Genomic DNA, 25937 nt, shown 5'->3' with positions numbered 1-25937 from the left:
ATATGGTGAAGGATGTTTGCTTAATATATTGTTGTCCTAGAGGCTGTCCCTGGAATATTGTCTTAAAGATAAAATTTTGGTGAGCTTGCTTTCCTATGATTTCACCATAATATTGATGTGTAACTACCATGCTTTGCTAGGGTTATTTTAAGGATTGAAGTTTCCTTTACTTTGTAAATAAACTGCATGTTCTGTTGAAGGTCAAGTTGTTGGCAGACTAAATGCGACTTGAATGTTTCAGTTCTGACCATGTGTGCAGCTTGTTCTAGAAAAGGCACAGGATTGAGAGATCTGAGTTCAGGTCCGATTCTGACACTAACTAGCTATTTGACTGTGGGCAAGTCATTTACCTCTTTAGGCCCCAGTTTTCCCTCTTCTTTGAGATAAGGAAGGTCTGTAGGATTTCTGAAGCCTTTTCGTAATCCAGATATCTTATTGGCATCCAAAAATCTGGAATTTAATTTCTTTTTCACAGAATCATGTGCTGGCACTGACAGCCCAGTCACCTGATATTGAGCATTTGAATGAAGTAAGCCTCAAGCTCCCACTTAGTGATGTAGCTGTCAAGACATTACAGAATGTGAACCGGCAATGGATTCGGGCCACGGCGACAGCACTGGAACGCTGCAGGTCAGAACAGCCCAGCTCTCCCATTCTGTTTCAATTAAGGCAAAATTAACAGTTGAGCCCAGTAATGTCATTGTTATATGGCTCTGTTTTGTTTGTTTTTAAACCTTCGTAGTGAACTTCAGGGGATTGGATTGAATCAAAAGTTCCTTTATTGCTGTGAAAAGTGGGTCCAGCTTTTGGAGAAGATAGAAGAGATGCTCAAGGTGAACATTGCTGACAGCCTCCCTGCTCTCCTGGAACAGCAGAAAACGTATGAGGTAAATAAACCTGTGCTCTCTGCCACCTTGGACCCCTCACCCTGGGGCAGGACTCAGGGGAAGAGAGATTAAATAAAGTAAAATACAGAGAGTACCTATCAATCCTCAATCCCTAAACACAGAATGTATGTCTTTGAGCAAATTCAGTTGTTGGTTGATCATTTGTAAAATTCTCACACATTTCATAAATTTCAAAATTTTGTTTTGCTGCTCTATTTTATTAATGACAGAACTCCTAGATTTTCTACAGTAGGTGGAAGCTTCTAGCACAACGTTCCTTTTGCATAATGCGAACACGATACTACTTTACCAAGAGCATGTTAAAATACTTCAAGTCATCTTTGCATTTTCACTGAATAGTTTTGTAAAGTATTGAAGCACTCGGTATAATTATAATTGTAGCATTAATAATTTCACAGAGGCATTTCCCCATGCTTATGCTGATGTATATTTGAGAGTACTCCTGGTGGTTATAGGCAGATCCTGCATTTCCAAAATGTGCATGATTAGTTCATTGTAACTTTTTAGTGTAACTGATTTAAGTCTGCATTGTTACATTAAGATCATCCACTGAAAATGAAATCTGTCCAGGCAAAGCTGGGTGACTTTGATAAGTTACCAAACATCTTAGTTTCCTCCTCTTCAAATGAGTCTAATAGTATTTACTTAAGTCGTAAGGTTGAGGAATAAGTGAGACAATGCATGTTTTACTCAGTGCCTAACAAATAGAAAAAGCCCAATAAATGGGCCTTAGATGTAGTTATTATTAAACCTATTTGCTTCTAATTATATTCATAGGTGCTGTTGTGATGGTTAAGCATTTTTTGCAGTTAGCCTCAAATCTTTTGAAAATTAATCACCTCACATATCCTCTGTGAGCTTAGATTTTATAAGGAAATTCACAAAAACAATTCCCATATTTTAATTCATATACAGATGTTAGAAGCTGAAGTTTCTATAAACCAGACAATTGCTGACTCTTATGTCACCCAGTGCTTACAACTTCTGGACACAGCAGAAATAGAGAAGAGGTAAGCTCTTTGGGACTCGCAATGGTTGTGGGCCTGTGGAAGGCAATGCAGCCTGGTGGGCCTTCCACGATGTGAATCTTGACCACATCAGTGCCTGCGGCCATGTCATTGGTAGACCACCATGGGGCCGGCCTTCTGACTTTATATTAGGATGGAGTCTTGCTTCATGGCTGTAAAAACATCAGGGGCCCTTTTCCCTATGGTAGATGGGTGGGCTTAGCAGACCAGATGCTTTGCAAACACCCATCCACCTAGTACCATTAACTAAGTTTTTACCCCAAAGGATTTTTCTATAGTGTGTTTTCCTCTCTACCTTCAGCCTCATGATGTTTTGCTATTTAAAAAATAAATTTCAAAGTGCTGCTGTTCCCAGTAGGTAGCTATGTCACAGTTGTGAAAGAAGAGACTTCTTTCTATGCTGTGTACATGAGGTTGGGGTCTCCGGGGAGTTCCAGTCAGGCAGAGCAGAGCCCCTTAGGCAGCCTGGTGACAGTAACTGTACCTGCTTGCATAGCTGCTGAAATTGCCGACAGAGCCCGGAGGGGCCTGGCCTTAAATGACCTCTCCAAATGTCTCCATAGGCATTATTTTCCTCCCCATGATCACCCATATACCTCTGAATCTTCTTTCAACATAACTAAGAAATATAAAACCCATTTTTCCTAGCTCTGAAGTAATAAAATCCAAGCCAATTTCAGGATGATTAACTAGTTTTGATCTGATCAGTACGGCAAAGCGTGACTTTTCCCATAATAAATGAAAGGCCTTATTTATCATGTGAAGGACGTTGTTTATCTGGGAAAGAAATAGTTGGGTAGTTGCAGAAAGCATGTTCTTTATTGCTGAAATTATGTAGCATACAACCCTCAAGTAATCGATAACATTACAAGGGACCTACCTGTTCATCTGTTTCCCATTGATCCCATGTTCAGTTTTCCATAAAGCACTTGGCATAATCTGTGTTAAAACAGCTTACGTTTGTTTAAGGCAGTGGTTGTCATGCTTGCCAGCAAAATACTAGGCCATGTGCAATTATCTTGTGATAAACGCCTTCCACCAACCCACACACTGCCCCTGCCCCAGCCCCAAGTTCCGCATCATGTTTACGTTGAATGGTGCTCAGATTTAAAGAAGTTTTTTTCCATGTAAATTGTGCACATAAATAGCAAATCTAAGTTCCTATTACACGTTGATAGTTATTTTTTCTGCACGTTGATGTCAGAATTCTCTAACCATCTATTTTTCCCAAGACCGGAATTTGTTTGGAAGTTCACGAGGCTGAAGGAGCGGTGGCAGAGCGCCGCCCAGGGCGTTCGGCAGAGGAAGAGTGACATCAATGAGCTGGTGAGCCAGTGGCAGTACTTCACCACCTCCGAGGGGGACTTGCTCCGCCTCCTCGCCTACACCAGCCACCTGCTGTCTGCAGTGAAGAGCCAGGACTGCTACAGCCTCCACCAAACAAGAAGTCTGATCCATGAGCTGAAGGTAGGACATGCACAGCAGCGGTGTGGGAACTACAGGGTGCTGTTTATTTGGAAGATGTTCGTCCAGCTCAAGTTTTGTGTTTTCTGTGACGTTCAAGCGTGCTTTCTGCGATGGGGAGGCCAGCTGGTCATGGGGACCCTACTCAGCCTTATCCTTAGCCTTGTGGGGTCAGAAGCCCAATCTTATCCATTCATCCAGAAATAGTGAAGCTCTCTTGGGCTGTGGGAGTAGAGACGGACTGGAGATGGGTAGGTAGAGTGGGGAAGTTTGGGGTGACAGACTTTTAAAGCACTGACTAATGTATAAATGACTACCACGAAGTAGTAATTTACAGTGGGACTCCTGCTTACTCTTGAAGGGTGAATTCATTTAGACGACAACGTTTCCAATCAGAAAGTTGCTTGATTAGCACAGGACTAGAATAATTAATTGGCAGTTCCCAGGGCATGTTGCACTGAGCTATCGAACCACACTTCACTGTAGAGCGACAGCTAAACAAAACAGCACCCTTCTGAAATCCTTTGCTTGCCTCATTCATTTATCTAGGCTTCAGATATTAACTGAGCATCTGATCTTTGCTGGTCGCTGTTCTAAGTGCTGGGTATACAGTGTGGACCAAGAGAAGACCTCTGCTCCCGTGGGGGCAATCAGACAAATCAATAAACAAACAAGAAAATACTAATTTGTCTGATTGGTGCGGGAAATCAGACAAATCAAAAAATAAAGGAAATAATCAGATTGCAACATGGCATATGTAGGTCATTAAAACAGGGCCAGTGATGGAGAGACTGGGTGACTGCTTTAGATTGGGTCATCTCTGGGGAGGCAACATTTAAACTGGAACCTGAATGACAAGAAGAAGCCAGCTGTGCAAAGATCTGGGGGGAGAGCCTTCAGACAGAGGGAAGAGTTTTCCCGAGTCCCCAAGATGGGAACAAGTTTAGCAAAGCAGAGGAAGAAAGAAGGCTCATGTGACGAGTGTAGCCAGTGAGACAGCAGTGATGGAAAATGGACTTGATAGGCAGTCAGGGAGGAGCATTTTGGAGGGAGGTGAGGTAGCTGGATGACAGTCTGGATAGTAGGAAGCCGTTGAAGTTGGAAGAGGAAGCAGCTCGATAACGATTTGTATTTTTTAAATGTCCTCTGGCTGCTCTGAGGAAGGTGGTTTGGGGGTTGGTGGGGGCCAGAGAAGAAGCAGGAATGCCAGTGTACTACCTCTTTCTTGCCGCATCACAACAAACATTTCTTATTCTCTCTCACAGTTCTGGAGGTTGTCAGGGCTGTTAGGTGTCTCTTGCAGGGGGCTCTCAGGCAGTTCCGGTCAGATGACGGCTGAGGCTGGACTCATCTGAAGGCTCCCTCACTTTCATGTCTAGTACTTGAGCTGGAAAGGCTCAGACAGCCAGGAACTGGAGCAGCTGGGTCTCCTTGGGCCTTGTTCCCTGTGGACTCTCCACTTGGAGGCTTTCGGTAGCCACACTCCTTACATGGCAGCTCATGGCTTCAAAGGTGCATGTCCCAAGAAAGATAGATCCAGAGAGAAGCTGTATTGCCTTTTTGGACCTAGCCTCAGACGTCAGCCACTTCCACCATCCTCTATTAACCAAGGCCATCACGCATGCCCACAGGGGTTCAAGAGGAGGGGGGAGAGGGAAGGTTCTAGAAGAGCATGTGGGGCTGGTAATATTGTGGCCATTTTGTGAAAAATACAGTCTGCCATAACTTGTTAGGCTATTTCAATGGTCTTGTGTAGTTTTTAGGATGGATGAGACAAGGATGATCACAGTGAAGATAAAAAGACTATGTTTGTAGGTAGGGTTTACAAGACTTGCTTATGGTTTGGATGTGGCAGGTAAATAAAAATCTAAATCCAGATGACTGTAGGTTTGGGGTTGAGGATCTTGGTGAATAGTGTGCTGTTGACCAAGTCAGGGGAGACTGGACAAGAACCAGGTCTATTGATGAGTTCAGTTTGAAGCGGCTAACAGACATCTATCACAGTGGCTGTGTTGAGCAGTACTGCATATTAGAAGGACAAGTGTGGAGGGGCGGTGTGTTCCTTGAATTGCAGTTTTTCTTGTGTGTGTTTCTCCTTTGCATTTGGGTTATCCTGAGTATTCTCAGAAATATCTTTATAAATCAATGCTTTGTTGATTTTTTTTTTAATATCAGCTTCCATTTTGGAAAATGCCCATATTATGTCTCCCTTGAGAAATTTGAAAGTAAAGGAAATCATATATGCAAAAGAAATAAAAGCTATTTAATTTTTTCTCCTGAAACCAAATGCTTTTGGAAATATAAAGTTTTTACTTCATTTCTGTATTATAAATACCTAGCTTCAGTCCCTTTTAAAGAAAGGCCTATGTGATATCCAAATGGAATTTTTTAAAGCTATTGCTTTAGTATGAACACTGATGTGTATATTTATGTGCTTAAGTGTCTATTTTTGTATTTTTACCTTTTTTATTTGTTCTCTCCTTTTAAATTTGTTTAGCATAATGTGCACATTCTTACCTTGTGGGGTAGGAGCAGCCTGACTCTTTATACCATAATGGTAATGGGTATTTGCTCTTAATATCAGATCTAATACTCCAGTCATTTTCTTAATACTCTTGGATTCATTTATCTCGTAGGCTTTTATTCTGTGAAGTGTATTTTTAATTTCTCTATACTTCTAATCATTATACTAAAATCTTATCTCTTACCAACCCTTGGAAATTATTTTAAGAACACATCATTTGGTAGTATGCTGTCTACTCAATAAAAATATTAGCCTTTGATGTGAATGAGTTTGTATGTGTGTGTGTGTGTGTGTTCTAAGCAGATTTGTCTAATTTATACCTAGTTTAACATTTAAGAGAAGCTCTGAAGGAAATACACACAAATGCATGCAGAGAGTCACATTTTGATCACGTCAGAGGTTTAAGAAAATTACTTTTCTTTTTTTTTTTTTTAAGAATAAAGAAATCCATTTCCAGAGGTGGCAGACAACCTATGCACTAACCTTGGAAGCTGGGGGAAAGTTACTGAACACAACTCACCTGGAAACTAAAGAGTCAATTGACAAGAGAATCAGTCAACTTCAGGACAACTGGAAGGACACAAAACTCCAACTAGGAGAGATGATTAAACAGTTCCAGAGCATTGCAGAGGTAAACTCACCATTTACTTTTCTGTTCATGATATTCAAATGCAGTACATAGAATTTTTGTTTGCTGTATGAAGATGGGAATGATTTTAGGAAATCACAATATTATGGGTTTTCCAAGGGACGTTGAGTCCTACTAATCCACAAATCATGGTAGTTACTTGATGTAAAATAAAAATACAACATTGGAAAAGCTCAATGTTAATATCTAAATACTTGAGGTACTATTTTATATTTACCTTTATGAAACAGGAAACGAATTCATGTTCAATGGAAGTTCAATACTCAAAGCTAACATATGGTCTGTCTTTGGGTATGGTATATGAAAATAAACACAGTGACACTTCATCTTTCTGCTGCCTTCAAAGAATACACTTTTCCATATAACTGAATCTCCCAAATAATTTATGATTATACCTTTAAGAACCAAAATGCTTTCTTTTGAGTGATTATTAGGAAAATCATTAATATTTTATTATGCTAAAATATCCCAAGTTGTTCTCAAGAACTCTGAGCTGCTTTGAACCTGCCCCTGCACTGCTATGCTTTTTGAGTTCTTATGTGGTTTTTATTGTTTGTCTTTCTTTCTATTTAATTTTAAGCTGTCTATTCTTACTTTTTATTTCCCTGAGTATACTTACTCCTTATAGCCCACTCTTTAATCTGTTGTGTGGGTACCAAAACCAGATAACCAAGCTTGTCAGAGATGTTTTTCTGAATACAGAATAAATATATGCTGAGTTAGGGCCTGAACATCTCTCCTGTGAATAAAGTATCTGAATTTTATTTGGCCTGTACACTGTGAAATTCATTAACTTGCAAACATTTGTTGAGCACCTGCCGTGTTTGCAAAGCAAGGTGGTAAATGCAAGTAAAGATTTGGTGGAAGAGATAAGAACTCATAGTTTTCTTTTGTTTCTCCCTTCACTTTCTCCTTGGTTATGTTCCAGAGAGTTTATGTTGTGAGATAAGTGGCCTCTCCTTAAGTGAGGTATTAGCGTACAATTGGACCAACCCAAGAATATTTGTGTCAGTAGTACTGAGGAATAGAGTAGTGTTTGAGTCTGTGTTTGTCTATTTTTAGTAACTTCAGGAGGAGGAATTTTAGTAATATCAGGAATAGAAATTTATCTTAATGGATTAAACCCTCTGTACTTGAAAATACAGGCAACTATTTGCTCAGTAATATAAGGTTTAAGGAAAAGAGCTGATATCAAAGAAAGGCATCCACAGGGAAACTGTAGCCTTAGGTTGACTCTTGATTAAGCTACTTCTAACTGCATGTCCTTGGACCAGTCGATTTTCTCTGAGCCTCAGTTTTCCTATTTTAAATGTGATAGTAACACTTGCGTCTGTCTGCTAAGCTTATTATAATTACAGTGAGATAATGAAGTTGATAAGCTTTGTAAACTATAAACCGCTTCAAGCAGGAGGCGGCAATCAGAGCAGTGGTAAGAAATGGAGAGTGAAACTTGGCTGTGAAAGGGTCGCTAAAGCCAAGCTATTTCTAGAAGGGGGAAGGGAGAGGGCAGAGGGATGACATTAGAAAAGAAGACAAGAAAAGTGGTTGAGTGCTTTTGCTTTTCAGTGCTATTAGAGCATATACCCAAGACTGGAAATGCTAAAAATTAATCCTTCTAGTAGCCTTTTAAATGTGAACTTTTCCAAAACGAAAATAGAAATAAGTTAGCTAGGTCAGAGATGTGGGGAGGGAGGAAGAAATATTTCGAAGCCAAAAGCAACCCAGTGGTTGAGATGAGTGAGCCACACGTAAAGCTGCAGAGAGGCGTAAAACCATCCTGCTGTCCCATATGCTCTTTTAGACCACAGTCTGCTCAAGACAAGGAGCTGGGTTTCTGCGTGATTTACAAAAAACACATTTAATAGAACAATTACATGGATTAAATTAATTATCCTATTCCTACAATTCATTCTTAAACAACAAAGTACTTATCAATTTTAATACTGTTTTCAAACAGACCTGGGACCAGTGTGAAAAGAAAATCAAGGAGTTGAGAAACAGGTTGCAAGTTTTAAAGGCACAAAGTAAAGACCCTCTTCCAGAACTTCATGAGGAGCTCCATCGAGAAAAAGAGCTGATTAAGGTATTGAAATCTGAAGTAGTGTTCAAGATAATCACTCAGCTGTTTTCTGAGACATTGAAGTGTTTGTTTGCCTTTCGATGTCTGTGTGAAACTAAGTCTTCGTTGTCCAGTTGGAAAATATTTTGCCTATCTTCTCTCTAATACACCTTCCTGGTCACTAAAGCAATTAGAATCAATGCTTTTTGAGATCCATGTGTGAAGATGAGGAAGATTTTGCAGATCTTCTTCTTAAGATTTTGGGGGTTTTCTCCTTCAGGTCCTCTTTCTGTTTCTCCTCTGTAATTTAAGATGTGGCCTCTGAGATTACATTGAAAGTTGTTCCCTTATCAAATGGCCTTGTCTTTGAAATGAGAGTAAAGTATGACTGAAGAATTCATTTTTTAGCAGACAATAGGTTGGGGGTTTTGCTCAAATATAACAGTTTTTGTAATACCTTCCAAACTATATTCTGCCTAATGGATACCACACTAGCAAAAATTCCTGGGTATGTTAGGACTTAGCAGAAGACAAGGCAAACTTACTGATAGGAATGTGGACCAGTTAAATTCCGAGGTCAGGAACTCCCTACATCTCTTCCCTTTCTGCAGGTTTGATGTTGGAAAGACATCAATAGCCTAATGGAATAAGGTTTAAAAAAATTTTTTTTTCTTCCTTCAGTGACTTCAGGGGTCAAATTGAAAAAAATTAGGAAGAATTGAGTAGTCTCATACTTCAAGCTGTGCTGGAAATTAGTGACCTCCTTCCTGAACCTTTTTTCTTCATTGTAAAAATTTCTAATGTGCAAAAAAATTCTAACAACAAATAATATGACAACTACCATGAAACCATCAGCCAGCAGAAAAATAAAACATTACAAATACAGTTCAAATGCCCTGTATGATCTCTAATGTACTTCCCCTCCCCAGAGGAATCCACATCCCTGAATTTGGTGTCCTATCATTCTTATGCATTTCTTTATCATTTTACTACATGTGTATGTAGATCTCAGTGGAATGTAGAAGTACTACTTCTGTTTTTAAACTTTATATAAGCAGCACCATTACTCTATACTTAAGTCATAAAGATATACTCCTACGTTTCCTTCTGAAAATTTTCAAATTTTGCTTTTTACGTTTACACCTTTATTCAGTGAAGAACTGATTTTTGCATATGTTTTGAAGAGCCGATTTTTGTTTTATTCATACGGATGACCATTATCCAGGTGCCTGTTTACTGATTAGTCCAGTGCCCAATATCAGGTTTCCGATTATGCATGGTTTGATTCTTGGTTCTCTGCTCTATTCCATTGGTCTGCTTATCTCAGCTTTTATACCAAATTATCCTGCATACTGTGTTTTATTGGAACAGATCTTCATTTCAGGTGTGAGGTACCCATCCCTCATTCTCCCACTCGAGTGTGGATATCCTTGGTTCTTTGATCTCCCACAGCTTTAGAAGCAGTTTGTCAAACTATAAGAAATCCTGATAAGAGTTTTAATGGAACTGTGTTGAATCTATAGAATAATTTGGAGGAAATTAACATCTTTTTGACATTGAGTACTCCTGTTTCTGAATATGGCATATTTCTCCTTTTATTCATGTTTAGTGTTTTATAACTTTATGTAGTATTGCACATCTTTTGTTAGATTTATTTCTTGGTGTGTTACTTTTGAAGCTATTGAAAATACTGCCTTTTTCTAATTATACTTTCTGTTTATTACTGATGTCTAGAAATGTAACTAATTTTTGTACATTGATATTATATTCAACCATCTTGCTAAACTCTTGTTAATTTCGATAAATTGTCTATCTATTCTTTTGGGGGTCTGTGAACACAATCACCATTGATGAATAATGACTTTTTTTGTCTCTTCCTTTTAATTCTTATACTTTTGTTCTGTTCTGTCTACACTGGTCAGTACCTCCAGAGCAGTGTTGTTAAAAGCATTGATAACTGGCCCCTATGTGTCAGTCCTGATTTTAAAGAGAATGATTCTATCATTTCACCATGAAGTGCGATTTTTGGTGGTGATGTGTTAGTAGATGCCTTTATTAGGTTAAGAAGGTTCCTGTCTGTCCCTGATTTTCAAAGTTTACTAGATCAGTCTACTGATCTAGACTTCAGTAACAGATGAGAGGATTTGGAGTCCTTCTCTGAGTTGACACATAGAGTTTCCTTCCATCAAGTCCAGAAACTTGTGCAGAATGTGAACCATAAACCCATGAGGAGGCATAATTTTTCCCAAGTAGGACACATCTCAGTTTCCACTGGGATCTTTTCAACTTCCATAGCCTCAGCATTCTATTTCTCAGTGGAAAGAACTGGGGAGATAGGCCAAGAGCATTGAGTTCATTCAACCTGTGACCCTATTCCAAAAAGATCCCAAGTAACCTGAAGCCTGTCTAGAACAGTGTTTAACATCCCTCAGTCACTTGGGTAGATACCTAACCATTCGACCAGTGTGACCTTTACTTTCCTCCTTAGGAAATTACATTCCCATCACAGCCAAGTTGATGTATGGAAAAATTGCTTTACATGTTTATATGTGTCTGCACATATATGATTTCTTTATATGTTTATAAAGAAATGCGTGTGTGATTCCTTTATATGTTTTATATACTAACTTTCAGTATTATGAAAACTGCTATCGCTATAGTGGGCATCTATGTTCATAAAACTTGTCAAATGATTGGGCCCTTAGAACAGTTTTATTTTCTTAAATAATTGTTTACTGAAATATAGTTGATATACAATATTATGCTAGTTTCAGGTGTACTACATAGTGATTTGACATTTGCATACATTATGAAATGATCACCATGATAAGTCTAGTAACCGTCTGTCCCCATAGAAAGTTATTACAATATTATTGACCATATTCCTTATGCTGTATGTTATATCCCCATGGCTTATTTATTTTATAACAGGAGGTTTATACCTCTTCATAAAATAATTTTTGAATAAGTAATATGGTCACATGGTTCAAAATTCAAAAGGTACACATGAAAAATTTTTCTCCCATCAGTTTGTCTCCACGGAAGCCGTGTTACCAATTTGTTGTGTATTCTTCCAAAGATATTCTATGCATATGCAGACCAATATTTATATATATACACATTCATTTTTGATCCTCTTTTTACCCAAATGGTAGTGTAGAGAAATGGGACTTGACAATCCCAATAGTAACTGAGTCCACAGGCAAAGACTTAAATGCTGTTGTGCTGTGTTAGAGTCCAGTCAAAGCCTGTGCAACACACCACTTTATGTAGTCAAGTTTTAAATCACGTGTCATATGGACAATTGGAATTTTACAGGTACTTTTGCAATGTAGAAAATTTATCTAGTTAAGTTAAGAAAGGGAAACTTATCTGACTGGCATGTTCTCTTTTGCAATTAGTTCGGTAGCAAATCTGGAGTATTTTAATTTAAAAACAGAAGCACAGTTTTTGAAATGTTTATAGAAATAAGTGAACGTCAACCTTAATAGACTTCCACAGTAGACCTCACTCCATATATTGTTTCATTCCTTGCTTTTTCACTGAATATTTATGAACATATTAAAGCGCTTGATACATACTGCCAAATTCTTTCCTTTCAATCATACATTTTGATATTTGAGGACTTACTATACACCAGGCCTCTTGGTAGGTGCTTGGTGGGCGATGCATTGGTGAGCAATGTTGTCATGGCCCCAGCCAGTGGGGAGCCGATAGTCTAGGCTACTCGAGAGAAAGACGTTAACCAGAGTCCCACTGTATGCGTGCATATATATATGTGTGAATAACTGTAAGCATGGTGAGTGTTAGAGGGGAAAAGGACAGGGGGCTGTGAGAGCACAAAACAAGGGTCCCAGTCTCATCCGATGACTCAGAGAAGACTTCTTTGAGGAATTACCTGGTCTGAGATCTGAAAGTGTCGGTAGGAATTAACTAAATATATCTGGGGAAGCATCAGGGTGAAGGACTGGGTAGCATTTCAGGCTAGTAACTAAAGAACAACAAATTTAAACAATAACTAGGAGTCATTACACATATTAAACTTGCCCCCCAAATACATAAAACTCGACACCAAACAGGATGTGGAAAAATATAGTCATTCCTTTGAGGACACAAGTTGGCAGTATTTATTAAGAATCATAAAACGTCCATATTCGAAAGTTCTACACCTGTTAATTATCCTTTCAATTGTGGGAGGAAACCGAGTATCCAAACCAAAATGGATTTAAACCCAGCGGCGGATAACTTACAGACGCCTCCCTCTGTGCAGGCATCTGAGCCCACACTTCTGAGCAGGAAACGCTGTATGAAGTTCAGCAGCCTTCTGGTCTGTAGAGTCAGTGAGTGGTCAGCCTCTGCGTGTGACTTGCCCCCTTTATGTTATGAAGCTGGTAAAAGTGTTCCACTACAGAATCTGCTCTCATCCTCTTTACTAGAATCATGAGGCTAAAAGTAGGAAACAAAAATTTAAAGTGATGGTTTCTCCTCTGATAAAGGTGCTATTTCTGAATCTCCATGCAACCTTTAAAAAGAATCCTCCAAACCATCTTATTAAATGTAAATCCTTGTTGGCAAGTTATGAAATCATGCCAGTGTAGCTTTTAGAACTCTGAAAAGCAATCGGAGTTAACTGATTAATCAGAAATCACACTGATTTCTGTTGTAAATGAAATACTCTCTTCTTTCAGATTTCAATAGACAGGTATGAATAGAGATCCTTAAAATGTGCCAAAATAGAAAGAATTGGAAGCACAATAAAAATCTGGAGATCTCTTGAGTGTTTGGGCTGTTTCATTTTACCTTCTCTCTTGTGAAAGTGATTATCTTGATTAAGTCCTGGAATTCAAAGATGTTTTAATTTGACCAATACTTAATTTTTAAAAAAATAAGTGTTTCCAGGGCCAGAGGATATTTTCTGCTAACCCATCTCTGGCAATTATTAGGGAACATTTTTTTTTTCTTCACTTATATTCATTCTTTTTGAAAGTTAACCAGAAGAATTCCCTTTGAACAGAAGCTGTTAATATGATTGCCACATAGCAACAATGCATTTCTTAAGGTGTTTTAAAAAATGGGAAATCACATTTTATACAACGTTCTGTAACACAGTTTCAGGATTAAAAGTGAGTGTGTATGTGACAGATTGTTGCTAGACTCCAAAAATACTTTCCTCAAAATAAAGGTAAAGACCTACTTGAGTTTAACATAGAACTAAGTATATAAAAGTCTGAAATACCTGAGGAAGTGAAAATAAAGGTAGAAACTAAGTTTTCTTTTGAGAAAATAGGTGGTGAGGAATTGGCCAACCACAGCTGCAGACGCTGGCCCTGGGCTGTTTCTCATTCAGAAGGTCCCGCCCCCTTTCCTGGCCTCCCCTCCCCCAGAGTCCAATCAAAGTATTAGCCTACAGGTTTGGAAACAACAGCAGCTTGAGTTGAAGAGGTTTTTTTTCTTTCTTTCTTTATTTCTCTTTCTTTCTTTCTTGTGTTTAAATGCAGGAACTAGAGAAGTCTTTGGCTAACTGGACTCAGAACTTGAAAGAACTTCACACTATGAAGACCGACCTAACCCAGCACATTCTTGTGGAGGACGTAATGGTTTTGAAAGAGCAAATAGAGCATTTGCACAGACAATGGGAGGACCTCTGCTTAAGAGTAAGTCAGTTAACTGCAGGGCACGGCTGTTCTGAAGTTTATTGAAATGTCTCCGAAGGCCAGACAAAGTAGAAAGAAGCTTAATTTCATTGAACCGGGAGGCCCTTTTCAATTGGAGCCCAGGCCAGCCGCTGCTCCTTTAGAAGGCAGCAACATTGTTTAACAGATTTGACCCTTTGTTTCTCCAGCTCTCAATGCTGGAACTTTGCACACTTTTAATGAGCTTTTTTAAAAATCACCTTAAGTGGTGGGGGAGGGGAGGATTGCCATCTTGAGCAGCTGCGCGCACTCTGCCCTCTGTCTTGTATGGACGACAAGTACCAGTCGTTGTCTTAGAATCAGGACTTCAGCAAAGAGGTCTCGGCTGGCCTTAAGAGCAGTATCTCTGCAGTATCTGTTCTGGGCCCAACAAACAGTGGGAGATGTACTTAGTGCCAGGCTTGGGGTCATTATATCTGAGAACTCTGCATTCGCATGCAATCCAGTGTTTATTTCAAGTAGCTGGCTTTGAAAACTCTGAAAGAAATGATCAGCTGCTACACTTAGTATCTCAGCAGATCACTTCTACTGATTTAAGAACTGGATTGTGGTTAAGGTGACAGGATCAAGATGGAATTAAAGGGTTCAAATAGATCTTTGTTTTAAGAACAATTTAATTCTAAGAGAAGTAAAGTCCTTAATCTCATTTTTGTGAATTAAGAAGAGATGTACTTAAAAGTTGAAGTTCACAGTTTTGAATGCATTTTAATAAAATTAAAATGTTTTCCTTCTTTGTTTTAGTATTTAATATTCACCATATACCCATAATTTTAAACGTCCTTTTAGAATTTTTATTCAAATTTTATATAAAAGAAAATATTTAGACTATGTGAAAGGTATTCTAAAAGTTAAGGAAAAAGCAGACTGGAACCCAGATGTTCCTAATTGTTACCATTATGAAGCCAATCAGAATGATGCTGTGCAAAATGCCAGGCTTTTAAAAAGCTGAGATAAATAGATGCTCTGAAAAACAGAAACACAAAACTTGGTGTTTTAGGAATAGTTTTTTGAGCCTTCTTAACACATCTGGTGGGTGGATGTACAAGCATTAGATATTTTTGCCTCACTCTGAAAAGAGCAGAGGGTTGTTTTTGTTTTGTTTTTTGTACGTAGCAAAAAAATCTCCAGGAGTTCAACCTTGGTTTCCCCATTTATAAAGTGGGATGTTAAAAGTTAACCGAAAGAACTCTTAGCTACCCCTTTTATCTCTAAAATTCTAAAGATTTCTGAGACCTGGGAATACTTTTGTACATTTGGAGAGGCTGATTTGCATTCTTTAAATTTGTATTTATTTAAGTAATAAAGTTGAACCGTGTAAGGAGGAAGAGCCTTTGCTGATGTTAGCTTATGCGTAACGGAGCATTGGGTATTTGGGGAATCACCCTGCTCACTGCAGACCAGTATTTGATTCCATTTCCATGGTTTCCGTCCAAAGCCGTAGTGCATATTGGGAAGGTGGATTAAATGAGTGATGCTCATTGTTTTATTTTATTTTGCTTTGTTTTTGAAATTACCAGTAAGACATTTAAATGACTTTAATTTTCATGATCCATTTGCATTACAAATGTTAGATTTGTGATCAAGATGGTAGTTTTTAAATTAAATAGGCAGGACGTTGGCCTTAAGTAAGAATAAGGACTTGATCATTTTTAAAAAAGAAAGGATTGGGGTCATAAAGTTATAAGTTAGCATGTAGCAAGCAGTAAATAAATGTATACTGAAAGAATAAGGAACAGAAGAAATTTGGGTGATGCTTAAAATGTACTCATCTAACCTTCATGTTTCTTTTAATATACCTCAGTAATAATAGATATATATTGGATAATACTAAAACCTTTTGGTCAGTTACACTTCAGGTTCAGTCTTCTGTTGTTACTGTCGTTGTTGTTGCTTTTTATGGCATTTATCAAAGGTGTAAGGAACTTCTGTTGAAATTAAACCCTAGGTCTTTAAAAGGCAAAAACATAATAATTTAAGTCTATAGGACCTCTGATTAAAATGAATGAAATTCATAGTCCTTTTGATGGGGAGAAGGGAAGAGAAACTCCTTCCTTCCTTCCTTCCTTCCTGCCTATACTCAGCTGCCAAATGCATTTTCACTTCCAGGTGGCTATACGCAAACAGGAGATAGAAGACAGACTCAATTCGTGGATTGTGTTCAATGAAAAAAATAAAGAGTTGTGTGCATGGCTGGTGCAGATGGAAAACAAAGTTCTCCAGACAGCAGATATTAGTATTGAAGAAATGATTGAAAAGCTTCAGAAGGTAAGCAGGAGTCCCCAGATGGGTACGGTTATGACCACCACGGTATCCTCTGCCTTCCTCACTCCTAGGCTCAGAGCTGTATCATGTCGTAGGCCCGTTTCCAATGAGATGGGAAAGGTGGGCATGGTGCTGTGTACTGGGGGGGGTTGCTTTCTCTTGGTTAGGAAGTCTGGCCAGACAAGGGGCTCGTGTCCCCTTAAGCTTCAGTTCACATCCCAGGTGAGTTACGGTTTCTCTAGTTGTGTTGTTAAGGAGCTCCCCTGGCCAAAGGAGAAAGACCAACAGCAGTGGGGCTCATAATTTTGAAAAGGTCACTGATTCCCACAGGGAAAGGAAGAAAGAGCCTTCTGGCCACGGTCACCCCAAATGCTGCTCAGTTAGCCCTCAGGAAAACTCTTGCTGATATATTAGGCTAATTTAGTTAGACTCAGTAGTCCTCCACTCCCAAGTAGCTTGGGTTAGAAGAACTCTGAGGGAAACCAGGGCTTTTGAATTAAGAAAGTAACTACCCCCTTATATATCACACATGTGCTGAATGGGCATTGTTTGACTTTTTAGCTGCTCTCCGAAGAGTTGCATTAACAAGTGTGAGAAGTGTTTTTATTTTTTAAGAAATTTCAAGAGGCACAACTGTGTGTTTGTAGCTGGCAAAGAAGTGAATTTTCGGTAGTGATTCCGGCTTTGTGTTTTGGTGCCCTATGCCAGGACTGCATGGAAGAAATAAATTTGTTTAGTGAAAACAAGTTACAGTTAAAACAAATGGGCGACCGGTTGATCAAGGCCAGCAACAAGACAAGAGCAGCTGAGATCGATGACAAGCTCAACAAAATTAACGACCGTTGGCAACATCTTTTTGATGTCATTGGATCAAGGTAAGAAATGGCCTAAAAATGGATTCCTACTCCCTAGGTACAGTGGTTACTTCACAGATCTAGAAACTGAGCCCCATCTTCCTCTAAGGTAACCCAGCAGTTTTATAAACTTACAGATAAAGGCAAAAAGCTTGGTAAAAATGGAAATTCTTATTTCAACATTATAGGAAGATTATATTTTAGTATACCTCACTTCAATTTTTTTTTCTTTAGCTTAAAACTTCACATGACTTAGACTAGGTTTAAATGAGAGTTGGTCCTTGAGGAGGTGTTATTTAGCAATTCTCACACTGCCTTAGGGCTCGCGTGTCCCCCAGATGAAATCATGCCTGCCTGCTCCTGCTTGTATGTGACAAGTGCAGGTAGGTCAGGGCATAGGCCTGATTTCTAGGTGCTGCTTCTGGAGGTCCCCAACTGCCCCCCATGCCCCCATCACCACCACCACGGGGGCTGGGCACACTCAGTCAAGGCAGGGCTTCTCTGCAGGCTTGCCGGGTGTGCCAGGTTCCCAGTGGGCATCTGGTCCTAAGGTGTGGACTAAGGAGGCACAGCTGTGACTATAAATCAAGGCTATCCAGTGCTTGTCAGAAACAAGGCTGATCATTTCATCTCCCCTCACAAAATAACGATGACAGTGCCATTCAGACTTTTAAATGTCTTCCGTCTTCAAATTCTCTGCCCAAAGACAGACCCTGACCAAAGTATTTTTCAGTTGTAACCTGGCACACAGAGAGCAGTCACTTGGCTTTGGGGCCGTTCATGCAGCTTTGTTTCCACTGGCCGAGCGAGTCTTTTACATAACAGAGTGCTTGGAAATTTTGAACACGTATATAACGTGGACTATACAGGAGAATCCTGCAAAGTAAATGAAGAACCGGGGAGTACTGAAAATAAAATACTCTTAATAATTCGGCATTTCCTTTACCTCATTGTTTACTGTAAACCATAAATGAACCTAGTTCAATCAGCAGATGCACCAGGCTAAGTGCTATGAGAATTACAGACCAGGAAGTAAGATGAGTCAGTTACATTAATGGAAGCAGACATGCGGGCAGGTGTAAAGCCAAGTGGTCTGAGAGCTCAAATCTCATCTTCCTAGAGTTGGGGTGGGGATTGGGAGGAGCCTGATAGAAGAGCAGTGTTCCCAGATGGTCCTGAATAAGGGGTTGGGATTCCAGCTCTACTGGTGGCAGAAGGGGGAGAAACATATGCTGTGAGCAAAAAGGTACAGGGTAGTGCAGAGTAGGAACTGTTCAGGAAATTATAAGAAGCTCCATTGGCTCAAGTGCAGGAGATGAAGCTTTGAGAACGGTAGGTTGGGGCTAAGTCTTAGAAGAGCTTAAATCTCAACTGAAGACTTGTCCTCCTAACTAAAGTTTGAGTCTTTCACAGTTTTTTTAGAAGGGAGGGTCTGTCGAAGATAAATAATAGGGTGATTTGGCTGGCAGCATAAGCTGGGCTGAATTCAACTTCTGTCTACTGCCAGTTGGGGGAAAAAAAAAAAATCTATGGAAATCCATGATGGTAACCCAAGCAAGGATTAAGAGCACAGATTTTGAGCCAGTCCTGACTTTACCTGACTTCCACTTACCATGGAAACTTGTAGTGATTTAACCTTTCTAAGCCTCAGCTTCTAAATCTGCAAAATGTGTCTCACAGCACTGATTACATCAGAGGCCACTGTGGGGATGAATGACACATGTCTCGCATTTGGCCTGGGACCAGCATGTGGGAGCCAGTATTTATTGAATGGTTATTATCATTGTCTTTCCCTAAGAAGACTTTGAGACTAAGTAACATGTTTTTTGAATGGAAGGGGATTCCCTCGCTTAGATCTAATCGTGAGAGGTCTTTCTTCCATGAGAACAATGTCTTTGACTATCTTATTTCCAGCGCTTAGAACATTGCGTCAGATATTTGTTGAAATGAATGAATGTTCCAGGACTGTCATCATTTCTGTTGGGTAAATTGTGTCTGGTATGTCTTTGTCGTCATTGTCTTTATCTCCAAAGTCTTCTTGGGCACCTGGCACTAATCAAGAGTATGAGGACATGATACCTGTTCTTAGATCATTCAGGAGCAGGACCTAGGTTCTGCTTCCTGAGGGCTAGAGTGATGATTCATTCTTACTCATTCGTGCTTTGGTTCTAACACTTCAGAGTTTAACAGGCTGCTTGCTTTCCTCCCTCCTCTCTAACTGCCTGTCTTCAGCCAGTTCCTTGGTGGGAAAGAGAAAAAAACAGCAGGTGAAATTTCAATGGTCTCTTTGGAAGGAGCAATTGGCAAAATAAGGAGTTGAAATAATAACAAATATCTTGGCTGCTGGCTATAATCTTAATAATGTGCTTTTTATGTATGATTTCACTTAATCTTGACTATAATTCTGAAAGATACCATTATCCCATTTTACAGATGAGGAAACTGAGGCACTGAAGTTAAGTAACTTGCCCGTGGTTACATAGTCAGCACATGAGGCAACCAGGATTTCTACTCAAACAGTTGTGTTACCTCCCTGCTAACCCAGACCCTTGTGGCTTGTTACATTGAAATGAGTAGGACATATTGAAAACCTAATCCCTTCAAAACTGAAGGACTAGGGAAGGAATAACTTGTTTTACCTTAAAGCAAAGGCCAGGGTGAGACAGATGACTGATAGTCTAGGAAACTCTTAGTTGACTTTACGCTTTAGGTGAATCTGTGGGTTGAGGCAGCAAGCTTGAACCTGCCATAAATTGGCCTCACATAGAATCAGCTCCTTGTCTGATTGCTGACACTCATTGCATGGCCATCAGAAAAACAGAAGAGCGCAGGCTGCACAATTTGAACCATGCTGATCAGAACCTGCAGCCCTGCAGGGTATACTAATGGCCTCATTTGCCCAGAGAATTCTGGACACCATTTAACCGTCCCTGTCCTGCTCACAGTGTTCTGCTGCTTCATTCCTGTGGCAGGGCACAGCACCTGTTGTTAACAAGAGGGAAGATTGGGAGGGAGACCAATCTTGAAGTTATGAAGCAGGTATGCAGCTTCATGACTTCAAGATTTTAACTACAAGCCTTTAACTTAAAAGTTGGGGATGGTGATCAGAAGTTGAAGACCTCAATAAATCAGGTTTAATTCACTCGAAAAAAAAATGAAAAAAGACCTGTTGTTTTGGGTTCATTCTCAGCAGAATAGAGGTAAATTTCAAAAGAATTGATAAGACATGGAGGACAAGGTTACTTAAATGCACATTAAATTTACTGATCATTTCAGGTAGTGGGCTCCGTTATTTGGTGGATAGGGGAAGAACCCAGTGTTTATTGTTTTAAGGGCCAGGCTCATATATATTATTTCATTTCCTCCTTGCAACAACCCTGCAAGGTCAGTGTTCTCCATTTTACAGAGAAGGATGCCGCAGCTCAGAGAGGGTAAATAACTGAGCCAAGGGCAGAAGCAATTCTACACATGGTGGCACAGAGCCAAGGTCTTTCTGTCCCCCTGCACCATGCATCAGAAGAGCACTTGGCTCCTTTGAGACTTTTAAAGGTGGTTTCGGTCTTCCCTGGTGGCGCAGTGGTTAAGAATCCGCCTGCTAATGCAGGGGACACGGGTTTGAGCCCTGGTCCAGGAAGATCCCACATGCCGCGGCACAACTAAGCCCGCGAGCCACAACTATGGATGCCTGCGAGCCACAACTGCTGAGCCTGCGCTCTAGAGCACGCGAGCCACAACTACTGAGCCCAGGTGCTGCAACTAGTGAAGCCCGTGCACCTAGAGCCCGTGCTCCACAACAAGAGAAGCCACTGCAATGAGAAGCCCGTGCACCGCAACCAAGAGTAGCCCCTGCTCGCCGCAACTAGAGAAAGCCCGCGCACAGCAACAAAGACCCAACGCAGCCAAAAATTAATTAATTAATTAATTAATTTTGAAAATGTGGTTTATCAGAATTTTTCTAAAATCTAGTACTCAATACAGACTTTACTGTTTACTCTAGAGCAGTGGTTCTCAAACTTAAACATTCATCAGAATCCCTGGAGGGCTCCTGAGAACATGGATGGCTGGACCTCACCTCCAGAGCTTCTGATTCCGTAGGACTGGGTAGGGCCAAGAATGTGCATTTCTACGAAGTGCCCAGGTGTTGCCAGTAGTGCTAGGGCAAGCAGCAGAGTGAGGTGACACAGTGGACTTGCCACTTACGGTAACCAAGTCTTGCAACCTCTGTAAGCCTGTCTCCTTGTTGATAAACTATGGACAAGATACTGGAAGAAAAAGTACCAGGACAACGATGGGTCTGTCCATACACACGCGTGCCAGCCTCCGGTGCAGTGCAGTATAGCTGTGTGATAGGGGAGGAGAGGGAGGGTGCTTAGACCCAAACCACTGTTTTTCCTCTGCTTGTAAAGTGTTTTTCAGCTTCTGTAAAATCCTTAAAGAATCTAAAGGACACATCTCCTGAAATAACCAGATGATCAAGGGGACTGGGGTGCCTAAGTCAGTCTTAATGCTGATTTCCTCACATAAGGTCACATGAGGCCCTGATATGGGCACTAAAATGCACAGAACTGGCTCTCCATCAGAAATGCCGCAGGAGCTTTTAGCATTCCTCATGGGCCCTTGGGCAGCTTCTTGCATTTGTGACATCTGAACTCTTATAAAACATGCTATTAATTTCTTCCACAGAAAGGCCATTTGAAGCACTACATATTTTTTGGTGAATGGTGTGATTATTATAGAACCCAATCTGATTTGGTGACAAATATTAATTATATCCTACTGTGTTTATTGACAGATTAAATGAAGAGTTAACTTTTTTTAAAGGCCGTTTCCTATGTTAACTTTATTTTTTAATTAATTTTTATTGAGAGTATAGTTGCTTTACAATGTTGTATTTGTTTCTCCTGTACAGCAAAATGAATCAGCCGTACATACACATATATCCCCTGTTTTTTGGGAGAATTAACTTTTTTTTAAATTGTAACTGTTGCCTCCTCCTCTTGCCCATGTTTTCTTAGATAATATCTTTGAAAAGTGACCCAGCAAAACCTGAATGCAGGAGAGATGACTAAAGTACAGAAGTCGTTTTTCAGAATGACCGATACGTGTGATCCGTGTTTTGGAGGCAGCTAGGTTACCTATTAATAAGAACAGCTTAGGCACAGAATGTTGGGTGATGGACCAAAGGATGCAAAGTTGACCTGCTTCAGCCAGCACAGACTATAGCTCTGAAAAGAGGGTCCCCGGCCATCAACAGGACTGATGCCAAAGAAAGCCTCAGCTCGACACATAACCTCACTTATACGTACCTTTGATTTCAAAATCCCAGGAGTTGAACTCCTTAAAGATTCATCTCCTTTTGTTTCCCAGAACCCCCTCCCCATTTCATTAATCAAAGCCTTCACCTTGCCCCGTGAAGCAGGGGCCCTGTGTCCTCAGTGAGTGACTGTCTGGTGGTTCATCTTGGCGGGGCCTCTTCAGAGACATGGGGTTGGGGGGCTCTTTTTTTTTTTTTTTTTTTTTTTTTTTTTTTTTTTTTTTTTTTTGGGGGGCTCTTTTTAAAGACTCTTTCTAGCAGCTTGTGAGGATGATCTGGTCAAAGCTTTCAGTGCCTAAAAGAGATGAGACAACTGAGTGGAAAGACATATCTGTTGGTGTTGGCATCATCGGTGATTTTACTTTTCTTTTAATCTGTATGTACTAAATGTTCATTATGGAAAAAGGAACACAGGAACTCTTTTTTTTCTTCTTAAAAAATGTCATGAATGTTGTTACCTTTCTCCTAATTTCTCTTTGGTGGTAGCATCATTTAATAGACGTGGCATCCTTAAGCCAGTGTTACGAAGGAGGGACGCACTCAGATGTACTACCTTATGGTCCCTTCCTATTTAGACTAGATAGCTCTCTTGCTATCAGAAAGATCAAGTCCATGAAAAAACTTTTTAACTAAGCATAATTTTCACATTTTATCTACCAACCTGAAAAGCCCACCTGCTTTATAATAGTAGCAATTAAAATGTTGTCATTTAAGCTCAGCAGTTATTACCATGGCAACTGTGTGTTAAGATTGTTTTTCCATCCCTTGAAGAATGGGCAGAGAGATGTGTGCCTTTTTAAGCCGATACGTTTTTCAGTGCTTTCCTTTTATCTGTATTTTCTCAAGGTTACTTTGGAAGACCAAACAATGCTGCTAGTCATGAAGTTGACTTGCTCTGGTCTTAGCAGGTTGCCTGACCCAGTGGGACTGCAAGGACTTAGAGATTTGTGGCACAGGGAGAGCCAGATGTGAGGTCGGCCTCCCCACTTTCCTTTTTCCTTCCCGTCACAAGTCCCATCGTTCCACCTCTGGAGCAGGTGGCTCCTGCTCCCGGGCCCTGCAGAAATGCCTTCCTGAGGGTCGGGGAGCTTCTCCAAGCAGATAGCAGCCATCACAGGGTCAGTGAGCAGTCAGGAGCCTGGTGTCTGGCATCAGGCAGGTCCAGCGTATTGAGCCTTGGGGTAGCACCAGGGACAGCCAAGCATGTGGACGCAAGTTAGATGCTGCCTTTGGGGAGAACTATTTCCACATCTGTATTCCTAATTTCACTGGTCTAGAATGTGCTTGGTGTGTTTCAAGGTGGGGATGTAATAATGGCTAAATGTTGGGCTTTGGGGACCCATGAGAAATTATTGATATCATTGAGTCTCCAAATAAGGCTGAGACTGAGCCTGAAAGGGGCTTGGACACAAACCAAGGGTGCTTCACTAAGCAGAGCCACTCAGGGTCATGTAGAGAAGCACGGATAGGGACGTGGAGGAATTTTCAGATACTCAAATTATGGTAAAACCTAGGAGGGACTAGCAAGGAAAACTGTAAAATTTCTTCCTCTGCAAAGTGTTGAACTCCATTTGTACTACAAGATAGAATTATTATTATTATTATTATTGCAAAAAAGCAAAGAAATGGACTAAAAAAACTCTCTGCTCCTCCCAAGCTAGGATGCACAGGACTGAAAAGGCAGGGCAGAAAACCTCCTGGGGAAATTTCTTCTTTAGGAGGAAGCCATTCCTGTTGGACTCGGGGCTTCAGATTTCCCCATTGCTTTTAAACCTGAAACAGAGACATTTAATTTGATGAGAACAGAAATCCTCGTTTCTGTGCCCCAAATCTTACATGTTTCTTCCCTGCGTTTATAGCACTTCATAAATAACCCATAGCCAAGATAACACTGGGACTTTCTTCCCCCAGCCTTGCAATCCTGTAGCGTCAGAACAAAGACTGTGTGTGTGTAAGAGAGGCAAGGGCTAGAGATATTTGTTTATTGGAAGGAAGAAAACTGAGATTAAAAATTGCAGTTAGCGGAGAAGCAGGTCTCTTCCCTGCCTACCGGCGCTGCTCTGTAGCGGCGAGCGAGCCGTGCCCGCGGGAGCCTGCGGGAGGGCGGCCTGTGCAAGATGCTGAACCAGTGAATGGAGAGGCCGCTGGGCGGGGGAGGGGCCGCCTCGTCCCTGGGAGGTGGAGGTGCAGCCGGGAACTTGGAGGTTTCGCTCAACCTAAGGAATGATTTGTTTCTCATCAACAGTAAGTGCCATTTTGGTGATCAGTCCTACATCTGGGAGCGGCAGCTGCTGTCCCTGTGTGTCTCGTTTTCTCGTGTTCTCATGTTGGTTACAATAGAAATTACCGATGAGATGGAGGCTGCGGAGTGTGTGTGCTCGGCCATCGGGGGATGGGTTCTTTCCCAGTGTCAGCATGCGTGTGGTGTCTGCAGCCAGCCTTTGACAAGCAGGGGAGAGAAGTGATTATGCTGTGTGGAAAATGGAAGTCCTCTGGCGACATAAATGCTTCAAAGAGGCGATTAGCTCAAATGTATTGTAATGTCCGTGCCCTCAAATCAGGGCTTCGAGATCGTGGAGTAATTGATTGTCTTACTACAAAGATGTTTAGTCATTTACAAAGATGCAATTGTGCAGAATTTGCACAATGTTTTTAGCAACTGACAGCTGCCCACAGGTCTGAGTATCTGTTTCAGTACAAATGCAGATACCCTACCATCTCAGTTTTCCTTTTTAAGTTATGCTGTCCACATGGGCATGGGAATTTTTTTTAACTTACGCTGGTGCAGGGCCTTAATAATTTAACTGTAGACCCTTTAGCATGGAGAGAATAGGAATGAAATGTAAACTCTTCCATATACATGAATTTGATATTTAAAGCCTCCCTCACACATTGTAAGACTTAGGCCTGAGTCATGAAGTGATATTAACCTGGCTTGATTTTTGTTTTGGAGAGGGAAGAGGGTTCATAAGTATTAAATTCCCATCCATCGCTAGATGAAGATAAATTATAAACTTTATTCACCTTGATTATTTTCTGCATTTCTACCCACAAGCCCCACAAAAGAACTTCTAATTTGTATACTCTTTGTCAAACTCCTTATTTTGTTTGGTATCATATAAAAATGTTTTCGTTTTATTCGGGTCTTTCAATAGTCCATACAGGTGAAAAACTTCCTCTTT

At 40.4% G+C, this 25937-nt stretch overlaps 1 protein-coding gene across 17 annotated transcripts in view; it reads left to right on the top strand.

The window, feature by feature from the left end:
- Window positions 1–25937, top strand: part of SYNE2 (spectrin repeat containing nuclear envelope protein 2) — a 319482-nt gene that overhangs the window by 266757 nt on the left and 26788 nt on the right. For 16 of the 17 annotated variants that reach the window (XM_082442457.1, XM_082442453.1, XM_082442455.1 and 13 more), the window contains 9 exons: window positions 476–630; window positions 743–887; window positions 1824–1918; window positions 3169–3403; window positions 6361–6555; window positions 8531–8656; window positions 14131–14286; window positions 16432–16590; window positions 17296–17462. In XM_082442457.1, the coding sequence (XP_082298583.1) occupies window positions 476–630; window positions 743–887; window positions 1824–1918; window positions 3169–3403; window positions 6361–6555; window positions 8531–8656; window positions 14131–14286; window positions 16432–16590; window positions 17296–17462 (1433 nt within the window). Of the gene's footprint in view, window positions 1–475; window positions 631–742; window positions 888–1823; window positions 1919–3168; window positions 3404–6360; window positions 6556–8530; window positions 8657–10554; window positions 14088–14130; window positions 14287–16431; window positions 16591–17295; window positions 17463–25937 lie in introns of those variants that run through there. The other variant, XM_082442459.1, reaches the window with a different exon arrangement.

This window comes from Balaenoptera physalus, assembly GCF_965194825.1.
Source record: "Balaenoptera physalus genome assembly, chromosome: 2".
In the NCBI taxonomy this organism is placed as follows: domain Eukaryota; kingdom Metazoa; phylum Chordata; class Mammalia; order Artiodactyla; family Balaenopteridae; genus Balaenoptera; species Balaenoptera physalus.
Note: the sequence above shows the minus strand (reverse complement) of the source record. Positions and strands in the feature narration are given on the sequence as shown.